The sequence below is a fragment of the Terrapene carolina genome, unplaced genomic scaffold (genome assembly GCF_002925995.2).
Source record: "Terrapene carolina triunguis isolate 2854851 unplaced genomic scaffold, T_m_triunguis-2.0 Scaffold62, whole genome shotgun sequence".
Lineage (NCBI taxonomy): Eukaryota > Metazoa > Chordata > Testudines > Emydidae > Terrapene > Terrapene triunguis.
The window spans coordinates 57,289,918-57,304,210 of NW_020664413.1; the positions used below are offsets into that span (position 1 = coordinate 57,289,918).

Sequence of the window (14,293 nt, forward strand, 5' to 3'; positions counted from 1 at the left end):
CATCCAGAAGGCTTTAAGAGCTGCTCCCATGACAACTAATGAGCAAAGCCTTTTGGGTTCACTTCAGGTAGGAAGGCAGGATGGAGAATTAGGCTTGGGAGTTCTGAGAATATCAGAAGCACTGCAGGTGGCAGAAAATAAACACAGCTGAGCAACAGAATCCAGGCACGTACTTCTGCTCAGTTAGGCTTTGCATGGAAGCACAAGCTCTTCGGTTAGAGGCTCTGTTTTGATAGCTGAATCTGTGGAGACTGTGTTACAGTAACAAAGTGAGAAAATGGCTATACAACATCAATGGCAACATTTACCTTCAAAAAAAGTCCTGTTAATTAGAACTAAGACTCCCATCTTTCTATAGCATATACACCTCTACCCTGATATAACACGACCCGATATAACACGAATTCGGATATAACACAGTAAAGCAGTGCTCCGGGGGGGGGGGCGGGGCTGCGCGCTCCGGCGGATCAAAGCAAGTTCAATATAACGCTGTTTCACCTATAATGCGGTAAGATTTTTTGGCTCCCGAGGACAGCGTTATATCGGGGTAGAGGTGTATATGTTTCCACCTAAATGCCTTTCTTCAATACATATTTCTAGTTTCCATTCCCTTCTCTCCTATTTTCAGCTCATTCTGGAGTTTTCTCCAGATGTTGCTAAAATTCAAAAAGCACTGAAATGAGGAAAATGGACACTTGTAAGTTGGATGGTCACAAACTTATTGAGCCTGATCCACCACAGCATTGCTTCAGCTTCATGGCAATTTAACTTCATGCATTTACTCTCTAAACGTGGGATACAACACAGCCTCTTATAAAATAGAAATTCTTCCAAGAAATCCCAAAGGAAGGTGCTAAAGCATTGTATGAACGAGTTTGCTATGTATTTCAAAATGTCATTGCAATATTTATAAATTAATCAGTGTGTGTATTCAAATGCTTCCTTCACAGTGGAGATATCGACCATCAACTATGTCCTGTAAATATCAGAAGAGAGGATGCTATCACCAATGCATTGCTGCTTATAAGATCTTGTTCACTTCTTGCTCTGGTTTAACAACTTCATTTTCCCACATTATATCAAAAAGTTAGATTTCCTTCAAATATCCAGTATAAGGCATTCTGCAAAGCTAACATGGATACCTGATAGATAGCAAGGGAATGCGACAACATATTGCAGCGACTAGCTCCAAGTAGATCCACCTTCTGACAGACATCCATTTTCAACTTGTCAAACTGAGCTTTGGTATTTTTCACTTGCGTCTGCACCTAGAACCATGAAAGTTGAAATATATAATAGCAAAAGGAGATCGTAGCTACCTGTGTGTTTTGCAGAAAAGAACCCCTGAAAATGTTTCACAGTCCTAGTATGTACAGCACTCTCATCCTGGAGAATCTATAAACTCAAGATTGCATGGCAATCTGTAGGAGTAATTTGTAGGCCCCATTGTTATAGGTATTGCACATGCACACACAATGTAGAGATTGTCCCTGCCCTAAAGAATTTATAATAAAATGTCAAAAACCCTAGAAATTAGCTGCTAATTATCATCTCTTCACTGCCAAAATGAAAAAATATCCTGTTTATATGCAAGAAAGTAATGTTAAAGTTGACATAGCATTCAGATAAACACTCAGGAAATTCAGAAATCCACAGCACCTTTAATTGCCCACTTGCAGGAATACACTACAATCTGGTCTTGTGACTGCATACAGGGGCACTATCTGATAGTAAGTAAGGAGTCTGACTTCCCTTCACCCCACTCTTTGGTCAGGGAAAGTGCTAAAAGAATAGTTGCAGGGAGGCTAGAATGAGGAAGGCAAGGCGCTACACCTGAGTTGGGAAATCTTTATGATGTATATTTTTTGCTTATGGTAACATGCTCTGATTTTTGCTGATAAGCACCTTCTCCTGCTTCAATAATCAATAAATTTTAAAAAAAAATTCCTGACTTCCCTCAGCAGCTTACATGTAGCGTCTGGGATTTTAAAGCAAGAGGGAGAATATGTGTACACTAACAACATGGAGCAGAAGAACCTGATGAAGTGGTAAAAGGAACAGCAACAGAAAGAAGAGAAGCAACATCAGCTCCAGTAACTTATGCAGTGGCAGCAGCAACACCACCACCAACAGGAATTGAGATGATGAGGCAAGCTGCTTTGCTTGTCAAGAGAGGTGATCTGTCTTCTGTTACCCTTAAGGAGGAGGGTTCTTAACCAAAATGGAACCTCTGTATTATAATGAAGATCATACAGTATTCTGTTTTTCAATTATACTGTATTTTATAACTAGTAAGTCACATTGCCTTGTATTGTGTGACCACATGATTTACTGTAATCAAATACTAAGACATGTTTCTACTAAGAAAACTTAAAACATCCTACTGGTGCATCCTAGTATAAAAGACAAGGCTGTGGTGGCCAGACACACCCAGCTGTGAGCTCTGTGCCTGGTCCAGGCAGCTCCCAGGAGCCTCGGTGCAGCTGCTAGGCTCCCCACAGCTGAAATGGTACTGTACATGGTTTGTCCTTGTCGACACTTGCAACTAAACCACGTTCAATTGCACCCATTGCTAGCAAGAAGGAAATAAATACTTTTCTGAATTTCTCCATTTGCTTGCAGGTGTCAGGATCCAGTTCTTGGGACACATCCTTCATCCACAGCAAGGCCCCTCTGTATTCTATGCGGGCCTGCTCCATATGATCAATTGTTAACAAGGTATCAGACACAGCCCTGTGACTGAATGTTGCCAGTTCCTGCCCAAGGCGAGACAAGGGGGTACAAAGGGCTACCCTGGAGGTAAAAGAAAGGAACAAGTAGAATGGGTTATATGCCAAATGCAAATACATATTTGGTTGTGGGGGAGAGCTGGGAGGAAACAAACAGTAAATTCCAGTAGGAGACAAGCTACAATTTTTGTGTATGTGTGACTATATGTTGTGGTGAATGCTTTCTTGCATGTAGAAAACGCCTCAAAGGGCCTGACTCTGAAAGGTACTGACCACCTCCTGCTAGATGCCCTCTGAAGTGAATGGAGCTTGCCATTTTGCAGGATAAGACCTAGGGTACATGACTACACTGCAGCCACAAGTGTAATTTGCAGCTTATGTAGAGGTACGCATGCTAGCCATACTCTAGCTCAGGGCTAGTCAACAGCTGGACCATGGGCCAAATCCGGACCACCAGATGTTTTTGAACAGACCACGAAATCTTTTTATTTACTTATTATTATCATTATTGTTATCTTTGTATAATTCTCTCTAGAGTCCGGACCTTGACTATACCTGAACCAAGAAATTTGGACCTTGACAAAAAATAATTGATTACCCCTGCTCTAGCTGTACATACCCGTCTGAACCTCCTGAATACATAACCACTTGTGCAGCCTGTGCTGAAGCCCATGCTGCTGCATCCTCAGTTCTATATTTAGTGAGCTAGATAGAAAAAAGCTAGCAAGAGTACATCTACACAAGCTGCCATTCACATGTGTGGCTGCAGTGTAGTCATACCCCAAAGTGGTCAAACGCTACAAATGCCAACATTCATAAAAGAGAATGGTCATACATAACTTAAAAGAAATGTAGCAAGCTGCCAGGACCAGAAAGGATGCATTCATGTAGTATTCATTTGGAATTCCCAGGTTTCAGAACACAAATGGAATTAAAATATCATACAATAGTAATGAGTAATGTTGTGCTCTTGGCATCACATACTAGACAAGCAGGTGAAGGTTCTGGTCCTGATCGCATGGGTGTATGTTTCTGCACAGTAGCAGCAGTACTGTTAAAAATGTCAACCTCCAGCTAGCTGAAAGTGGGCATTTATAATTTGACTGCATAACGGTTACGGTTTAACACTGCCTAAGCAACTCTGTTCTAAAGGCCCTTTTTCAGCTGTTTATAACTTGCCAAACTCTCAGCTGTCAGGCTGAAACTTGCCAGGTTTGGTTTCTGCTTATGAGTGGACTTTTTTGGAAAGTTTGAACAAAATAGTTGAACCATTTTTTTGAGAAAAGAGTATGGGAGAAAAAATACACCTTTGGCATAAAATATGTGTGACAAACCCACCTATTATCAAGGCTGCCCAATGCTTTCCATTATAAGACCACATTTTCAGTTGCTTATAAATTTGTAACACTGTAACCATTCAAATTTCCCATGCCAGGTGTATGCCTTAAGCTGAATTTTTTTGGAAAGTTTCAGCCAAAACGGTTCAGCCATTTCTGAGTATGAAGCAAGGGAAAAATAAGTTGTTTTGCCCATGTTATAAGAATTCTGGTGAGCATAAGAATGGCCATGCTGAGTCAGTCCAATGGTCCATCTAGTCCAGTATCCTGTCTTTCAACAGCGGCCGGTGCCAGATGCTTCAGAAGAAATGAACAAACAGGGCAATTTATCGAGTGATCCATCCCTCATCATCCAGTCCCACTTTCTAGCAATCAGAATTTTAGGAACACCCAGCGCATAGGGTTGTGTCCCTGACCGTTTTGGCTAATAGCCATTGATGGATCTATCCTCCATGAACTTATTCTACGGGTTGACTATGCATTGTGTGAAGAAGTACTGCCTTATGTTTCTTTTAAACCTGCTGCCTATTAATTTCACTGGGTGACCCCTGGTTTGATATGTTATGTGAAGGGGTAAACAATACTTCCTTATTCACTTTCTCCATACCATTCATGATTTTATAGACCTCTTATCATATCCCACCTTAGTTGTATCTCTTCTAAACTGAACAGTCCCAGTCTTTTTAATCTCTCCTCATATAGAAACTGTTTCATACCCCTCATCGTTTTTGTGGCCCTTCTCTGTACCTTTTCCTAATTCTAATATATATATATATATATATTTTTTTTTTGAGATGGGGCAACCAGAACTGCACACACTATTCAAGGTGTAGGGTACTATGGATCTATATAGTGGCTTTGATATTTTCTGTCCTATTATTATATCCCATTCCTAATGTTTTCTAGCATTTTGTTATCGTTTTTGATTGCCACTGCACATTGAGCATATGTTTTCTGAGAACTATCTACAGTGACTTCAAGAGCTGTTTCTTGAGTGTTAACACCTAATTTAGATCCTGTCATTTTGTATGTATAGTTGGGATTATGTTTTCCAATATGCATTACTTTGCATTTATCAATATTGAATTTCATCTACCAATTTTTTTTGCCCAGTCACCCCATTTGATGAGATCCCTTTGTAATTCTTCGCAGTCTCCTTTGAACTTAACTATCTTGAGTAATTTAGTATTGTCTGCAAACTGCAAATTGTTTACCCCTTTTTCCAGATCATTTATGAATATGTTGACCGGTTCTAGTTCCACTACAGATCCTTGAGGGACTCCAGTATTTACCTCTCTCCACAGTGAAAACTGACCATTTTAGTCCAACCCATTGTTTCCTGTCTTTTAACCAATTACTGATCCATGAGCAAACCTTCCTTCTTATCCCATGACTACCTACTTTGCTTAAGAGCCTTTGGTGAGGGACCATGTCAAATGCTTTCTGAAAGATTAAGTACACTTTATCCACTGGATCACCCTTGTCCACGTGTTTGCTGACACCCTCAAAGAATTCTAATTGATTGGTGAGGCATGGTTTTCCTTTACACAAGTCATGTTCACTCTTCCCCAACAAATCATGTTAATCTATGTGTCAGTAAAGAACTGAATTATCAATTGTTTCAACCAATTTGCCTGGTACTGAAGTCAGACTTACTGGCTTGTAATTGCCAGGATTGCTTTGGGAGCCTTTTTTTAAAATTGGCATCATGTTAGCTATCTGCCAGTCATCTGGTAGAGAGACTAATTTAAGTGACAGGTTACATACCACAGTTAGTAGTTCTGCAATTCACTTTTGAGTTCCTTCAGAACTCTTGGGTGAATACCATCTGGTCCTGGTGACTTATTACTGTTTAATTTAGCAAAACCTCCTCTACTGACACCTCAGTCTGGGACAGTTCCTCAGATCTGTCACCTAAAAAGAATGGCACAGGTGTGGGAATCTCCCCCAAATCCTCTGCCATGAACACTAATGCAAAGAATTCATTTAGCTTCTCTGCACTGGCGTTGTCTTCCTTGAGTACTCCTTTAGCACCTCAATTGTATAGTGACCCCACAGATAGTTTCGCAAGCTTTGGGACTGGGATGAGAAGCCTGAGGAGAAGAGATTGTACTTGGCTAGTTGAGGAGAATGGGACTGGGACAAGGAATCAGGAGTGCGGATGATACAGGCCTGGGACAGAGACAGGGCAGAAGGGGTCAAGCTCGGGGTAATTGGGCAGAAGAGTCTGTGCCCACTAGAGCATACTTCCTTGCAAAGCCTGGAACGGAACCCACGATTTGTGAATCTCACCATTCCTGTACGGTCAGTACATATTTGTGAAACTCACTGTCAAAGTGCCCTATCCCTCTCTAGTCCAGGTCCATATAGAGGATGACAACCTATTTTCACTATCAGTTATTCTGTTAGCTCAACTGACAGAGGTCTTTGTGGAGAATTTAAATTTTTCAACACTGCAAAAGACCCATGTGGATGCCAATACGATGCTATATGATGGAATTTCTATTTTTTCAGTTCACTTTTTTAAAAACTTAAGAAATTAAACAAAAGCTACTTTGGGCCCCCTTGTGCATATGCATATGCATTATGATACAGTCTTTAATTACATAATCACATACTATTTTTCCCCACAGGAGTCCTGCTTGATTCACTGCATAGGATGGACTTGCTCTGGGGATGAATCAGGGTTGTGTAGTGAAGAAGGCTGTTGTCTGTACAACCCCTGCTTCATTTGCTCCAGGAATTGGAAAATGTGTAGTGAATGAGGCAGGGGATTTCAGGAAGAAATGAATGGTTTCATGATTAAGGCAGTTGAATGCTGCCTGGCAGAACTGGATTCTATCTTTGCTCCGCCGGTGTTTGTATATGTTAGGCAAGTAAGTTAAACCAATTTTTTCATAGATGGTCAGTCACCAATTGTGTGTTGCTGGGTATGAAATGCACAAGTGCTAAGCATCCACAGCTGCAACTGAAGTCAATATCAAATGTGCTTTGATCATAGGAAGTGCTATATAATGCTATGTAATCTGAAAAATCAGGTCTCAGCTGTCACAAATCAGCCACCTAAAATTAGTGGATACTTTTGACCTTAATCTCTCTGTGCCTCGGTTCCTCATCTGTAAAATGAGTACAGTATCCATTCATCTCACAGGGGTCTTGTGAAAACAAATTAATTGGTATTTGTGAAGCACTCAGATACTATAATAATGAGTGCCATAGAAAAGCCCATGAAGAAATTAATAATTCTGACTTCAGAGCAGGGTTTGAATAGCGTGGAGTAAGTAAGGCCTGGGGCCACACATTGAACAATGAGGATAAAACAACATTTTGAATAGCTGCTCATTGAGTGAGCACCATTCATTCTCTGCACTGGATGAAGCAGGAGTCCTGTGGAAAAAAAGAGATGTTGTGTACTTAAAGACTGTATCATAATGCCTACAAGGGGACCAAATTAAGGTTGTAAAGGCAACCTTAATTGTGACATTTCTTAATTTTTGAGTGGTTGATTTTGCAACCTTGATCATGTTTTTTTATGTAGTCTTTTTGTGTTTAATGTATACAAACACACACATTACAGTTCTCACCTCAGCAGGAGGCAATAGAAACAACATTTGGTATAGCGGTAATACCTAATTGGACTTAGTGATGCTTTTTGGTGGTCCAATAAAAATACTTTGACAAGCTCTAGGGTTTTAAAAATCTATCATGAAGGTACTGTAATTTTAAAAATTATAGTAGGAGATGGTTATCATTAATATCCCAACATTCTATTACCACTGCACATGTATGCACAAAAGAACAGAGTGGAATTTTAGATCAACACATTAAAAATTTGTGGAAAAATTATCTCCTCCAATGCACAAGTGTGTTATCATTGAGGCAGGGTTAAGGAGGATCCTTGCCTTGTTCCATACAGTCTTTGAAGGGCTTCAGCCTGGCCTCATAGCACTGTCTGGCAAATAATTCTACATTTTGGAAATTAACTTTATCATTTAATTTTTTTAAAACCCTAGGAAATTCCAAGAAAAAAACTGCATTAAAAGAAATTGAAGACCATGATCCTGATTAATTTTCTGCATACAAAGTTAAATGTGAGTCCTCCTGTGCATAAAGTTACGCACCTGCACAAGGGTTCGCGATAACAGGACTTAAGATGTAAGGTGAAGAACTCAAAAAGTTAACTAACTTTGCCCCACATTCATATGACTTATGATAGTCTTACACAATCATATGCTATTATTTCTACACCTGGTTAGAAATTTTCCAATAGAATGTTTGTTTGTTGGAAAATGCCAATTTGTGAAAAGCAAAATGTTCTGCAGGTTTCAAAGGAAATTGGCCAGGGCCTTCCAGGTTCAACTAATCTTTCAAAGGAAATTAGCCAGGGCTTTCTGAGCTCCTGGCTCATCATCAGTCCACCTAGTGGCTGCTGAGGCTCCAAGGGGTTCCAGGTATCTGGCTCCTCAGCAGCCTGAAAACTTCAAGGCCAAGTTCCAAGGCTCCCAGACAGGGCCGGCTCCAGGCACCAAGCACCCAAGCTGGTGCTTGGGGCGGCACCTGGAGGGGGGCGACGCGGCGCTCTGGCTGCCGGGGGGAAAGCCGAGCCGAGCCCCAGCCGGGGCTCGCCGCCCTCTCGCCGCCCTGCCCCCGGCGCTCTGGCCGCCGGGGGGGGAGCCGAGCACCCGCCGGGGCTCGCGGCCCTGCCCCCGGCGCTCTGGTCGCCGGGGGAGGGGCGGGAGAGCCGAGCACCCGCCGGGGCTCGCCGCCCTGCCCCCGCCGGGGGAGAGCCGAGCACCCGCCGGGGCTCGCGGCCCTGCCCCCGGCGCTCTGGCCGCCGGGGGGGAGACCGGAGCCGCCGCCGGGGCTCCCCACCCTCCCCCGGGGGCTCCGGCCGCCCCCCCCGGCAAAAAAGCCAGAGCCGGCCCTGCTCCCAGATTCTTGACAGGTTTCCTGGGATGGTGGCAGTCATGGAGCAGTGGAGGCCAGGGTTTTCAGGCTACACTCCTTGACAGCCCCAGAAGCATATTTCATTTCAGAAACAAAATATTCCAGAATTTGACTTCCACAAGAATTTGAGGGTTTGATTTGTCCCAATTTGAGCTGAATTTTTTTCCCCACACCTCAAGTTGTTTTGTTTTTGAAGAGGTGAAATTCACTTTCTTGTTCAGTTATATTTATTTCTACAGGTCCCCTGCTACATTTGATGTGTACGCTGAATGGTGAATAGTGAATGAGGCAAGGTTAGACAGTCAATGAGAGATGCTGAGAACCAAATTGTTTGCAACTACCATTCACTTTACACTTGTGTAACTGAGGCATTTTCTAGACTAGAATTGAAGGTGTGATGTTAGCCTGTGTTAGCATATATAACACACTTTGAAAGTCTGCTATAGAAAAGGCACGCTGCCTTTAACACGTGCTAAACTGGTCGAGTTAAACCTGGGGGGATCCCAGGCTTCAATTCAACCAGCTGAGCATGTGTTAAAGGCAGCTTGCCTTGTCTGCACTAGACTGATGTGTTAGCATATGTTAGCTAATGTGGGCTAATCTATTTTAATTCCTAATCTAGATAAAGCCTGAGAGCACATCTGGGACCTCCGTGGACAGAGTAGACTTTATATAGTGAATGAAGCATGATTAAAAATACATATTTAATCCACTGTCCTTCATCCAACCTGTGCTCTGAATTAGTCATATTTATAGTGGAAATAACAGTATGTGATCATTAACAAAAGAATGTATTATGATGCAAAGTGGCATAATTAAGGTTGTCTGGGTAACCTTAACTTTTGGTATGCTTTACAAATTTTTTTTTTTAAACATAGGTTCAAATTTAGAACTTACATATAATTCTTCAATGCACTTTAGAGGAGGGTAAGTATTATCATCTCCATTTAAACCTGGGGAAAACTGAAGTAATTTGTCCAAGATTACTCAGCAGGTCATTGACAGACCTGGGATTGGAGCACCCCATTTAAGATAAACTAACACACCCCAGACTAATTAAAATGTTCTGTGACACTTCTGTCTTTGCTTCAAACAGCAGTGAAACCCATTATGAATGGCCTTATTAAAGAACCTCTTTTCAATAACCAAAGTACCCTTTTCAAGGCAGAGATAGCAAAGAAATCAGTTTTAAAGAGAAATATTACTTCCTTCTATACATCAGATTGTTTTTCCTTTGTGAGCTTGAAGATATTGGGTAAAATGCAGTCATGGTGTAAATAAATGCAACACCCATATAAGTCTCTGGCTAACTTCTATGATGTAAATGATGTACATTAATCAGAAAACTGGTGTAAATGATATGGTAGTCTAATTTGCAAGAGAAGTCCATCAGGCCTGATTCTGCCACCCTTAGTCATAATAGGTAATAATTCATACTCATAGGCCCATTAATTGCAATGGGACTGCTTACATAGTAAGATACTACCTGACATAAATAAGGTTGGCAGAATACAGCTCTCAGCAGAGATTAAAATGAGTAACTTACACACCAAAGGCACAAACAAGGGAATACAGCAGGAAAACCAGCTAATAGGATGGTGTAACAGCATAGGGGAGATGCTGATCTGTTCCCTGCTGCAATTTTCCTGCTGCCCCTTCTCAGTGTACACTTGTTTAGTATATTGGTGCAAGCTATACTACTTTATCATTTGCACCCACTTATAATGTTTTTTGATCAATTTACTCATGACATTTAATTTACCCCACAGTGTAGACTGCAGAATTTGGCCCAGTATGTTTTGTGCAGCAGTATGGTTTTTTTTGTAAGTTCAGTTCAATTCTATATTTATATTTGCAATTCAAATTTCACTGATCTTACTGTCTGTACTTCTTGATTATTTGTATTTTCTGTATATATTTCTTCTATTATAGTCTATTTGTTTTACATAAAATTGTATTTGCTTTCCATGGATCTAACTTCAGAATCTTAAAGCACCAAACAGATGCATTATTTCATGTACATAACTTTATATTAATAGCACCAAATGTAACTTGAAGGAAGACTACATAAAATAATTGAAAACCTTTGTTGAGCAGAAGAACAGAGGATCTTTCCAGTGGCTTCCATCATTTTGCCAGCTTTAGTAGCATCTTGCTCTCCTCGAACCTTTAAAAGGAGCCCTAGCTCATTTTCCTCCTCAGACATAACTATAAAAGGAAATAATTGCACAATATAAATAGATAAACTAACACTTCCAATGTATTTAATCATATTAAGAATAGTCCCCAGAGGGTGGGAAAACAAGCACATTATTGTTCAAAGTGATAAAAAGATCTTTAGGTTTTGACAGCATTTACAGTTGGATATGGTATGTATTGGTGGGAGAGGAGGGAAAGAAGGAATACGTTTTAAAGTAAAACATGCAAATGTCCAAATCAGACTTCTCAAGTACTTTTTTTCATGTGGGATAGTTGGGCATCTGAGACTCTTTGGTAGGAGACACTGATAAAGAATATAGAGGCATGCTACACAAAAGACTTTAGACATTAGTATCTTGTTGTTTATGGTAATTTATTACTACATTTAAAAATACTTTTAATTGAACTCTGACTCATAAAGGATGTACTTTAAGCAGTGATCCTTGTCTGCTTACTTTTACTATCCTTTGTTACTTGTACTATCTGTAGAACTTTATAGAGATAATACTGCGCCATAATTTAAGTTGGAAAAACTCCCAATTTTATTTAAAATCATTTATTTTCATAAACAGAGAGGAGCTTTTCTGAAAATTTAGGGTAACTAAAATTAAGTTTTATATAAACCACCGGTCATGTTTTCTAATAGTTGTAATGGCTTCCCTTAGTTCAATGAGAGCCTCAAGAATTAGGGCTACTAGAGCTAGTTGAATTAGCCATATAATGGTGTTCTTCATTTTCTGCAATTAGTACAAATATAGGTAGCATTAATGTATTCTATCAAGAAATCCCAAATCTTGGCACTCAGGGTTTACACTATAATAGTGACATTCTCCAGAAATTAAAAACCGTTTCAAATATGCCAGAAGGTTGTTTTAGGTTAAACAGTTATCTGGTTTTAACAATGGATTTAAATTCAAAACATTAAAAAAAATTAGTGATTGTTATTACACCAAATTAAAATACATATGTTATTGCATACCATTGAGTCTCTGCTGGTATTTCTCAATAGTCTTTAGAAGATCTATACAACTTGCCTGAATGGAGTGAAAAACCTTGGGGAAAAAAGAGTTAGTACATTAGTCTATGGAAATAGTAATGTGAATATAAATAAGAAAATGTCTGCTTGGTATATAACGTTCTACGGCCTAAGATTGAGCACGTTTACCAGTAAAAGAAATTTAAAGCTAGAGAGATTCTTTTAGAAATCATTTGTCTGTTTCAATTGAGATAATCATATATATGACTTCCATTGGTAAATATTCTTCTAGGCAGAATCTATCCAAAGCCTATGAACCAAATTCATCTCTAGCATAAGCAAATGCAATGAAGTCAAAGGATCTTGCACCTCCTTACACTGGGGCTGAATTTGACCTGCAAACAAACTTACTCAATATAATCAGGATAGAGACACACAAGAAATGAAGGTTACTTATACAGGGTATGTCTGCACTTCAAGCTGGAAGTGGAATTTCCAGCTCAAGGAGATATATCTTCACTAGCTCTGCTCAAGCTACCATGTAGTCACAGCAGCGGGAGGGGCTGGCCACCCCACATATGTGCGTACCATCTCAGACAGATAAGTACTTGGGCAGCAAAACATAGATTCCATGGCTATTTCCATGCTGTGGACTATATGGGGCCCTCCTACTTGTTGAAAACCAAGACATTTACAACTAATACCATTACAGCATCATCTGTATTTTCTTTCCAGTCACCATCCATTCGCCGGATGTTTAGTAATTCTTTTGATGGTGGAAAAAATCAGTAGCAGGGACATCTGCAGGATGAATGCAAGCATGAATGGATATTTGTCAAAGGCAAGTGCCACTGCATGAAGTAGAAACCCAAATGCCATAACACGGTAAACAATTTTTGGTTATATATGTGGAAATATAGGAATACCGAAGTGATAAATTGTAGCTGCTATCCATGATAGGTGGTGAGGGCTTAGAGGGGAAGCTTGAACTGATGGCCAGTCACCCATGAGATGTCAGGGAGACAGGCCAAGATTTGTTTCTTTTTAGACATTTTAGATCTTTTCCTTGTGAGAAGAGAGGGTAGCAAATACTCAGGAAGCTAAATGTCAAGATGGTACTACTGCAGCAATGAGTAAAATGTTTCTGTAACGGTGGCATGCCCCTTTTAAGGGTAAAAGGCTTTGGGACAGTCAGCCCTGTTCTGTAAGCCCCACCCTGCTACATCTGTGTAGGGTTGGATTTAAGAGGAAGGAAGCCCTGCAGTGGGGAAAATCGAGGAGACAGATTGTCCTATGGCCTAGCTGAAGACAGGAGCCAGTCAGGGACTACAGCCTGCCTGAAAACCTGGGTAAAGGGAGAGTATGCCAGCCTCTGGGTAGTGAGGTTGAAGCCTAGGAACTGGGGTTTGGACAGTTTATTATTGCAGCTGGGGTTAGCCTGCAAAGGAGGAGGCTAATAGCCAAGCCTGGCTGGACTGAAGATTTGGTTGTTTTGCTATGTTCTGTAGACTTTAAGTGACAGACTCTGAGGCCCCAAAAAGATTGGACTCTGTTACATGGCTTGACCAGACAGCTAGAATGAGTCAGAGAAAATACTGGGTAAATTGAGGCAGGGCTGCTGCAATACCACTTCCAGCCATTGGTGATGGTTTCCATTTCCCTCCTAAAGCCTCTATAATAGACCTAAAAGTAGGGTTACCATTCGTCCGGATTCCCCCGGACATGTCCGGCTTTTTGAGCTAAAAATAGCGTCCGGGGGGAATTTGTAAATGTCCAGACTTCCCCCCTCCCTCCCCCATGCAGAGCGCGCGCGGCTAACAGGGCAGCCGGCCGGATGGTGCCACTTACATGGGGCTCCGACAGCCAGAGAGAGCCCCTCCTCCGCTTCCCCTGCAGCAGAGATCACTCCTTCCCTCTCTCCCTCCCTCCCTGCATTCGCAGATCACCTCCGGCAGTCTGGAGCTCCTCCCCCACTCCTCCTCCACTGCTGCCCAGTGTGCCAGGACGAGCGGCAGGGTAAGGGGGCAGGGGGTCGGAGAAGGGGCAGGGAGGTTCTGGAGGGGGCAGTCAAGAGACCGGGGAGGGTCGGGAGTTCGGGGGGGGGG

At 41.3% G+C, this 14,293-nt stretch overlaps 1 protein-coding gene across 1 annotated transcript in view; it reads right to left on the reverse strand.

Annotated features, from left to right (window-relative positions):
- The window catches only part of LOC113406006 (islet cell autoantigen 1-like protein), a 31,964-nt gene that overhangs the window by 805 nt on the left and 16,866 nt on the right, over window positions 1-14,293 (reverse strand). Inside the window, exons 4-7 of the mRNA XM_026647776.1 lie at window positions 12,192-12,264; window positions 11,098-11,221; window positions 2,595-2,793; window positions 1,143-1,268 (exon numbers count right to left, since the gene is read on the reverse strand). Coding sequence (XP_026503561.1) covers window positions 1,143-1,268; window positions 2,595-2,793; window positions 11,098-11,221; window positions 12,192-12,264 — 522 coding nt within the window. The remainder of the gene's footprint in view (window positions 1-1,142; window positions 1,269-2,594; window positions 2,794-11,097; window positions 11,222-12,191; window positions 12,265-14,293) is intronic.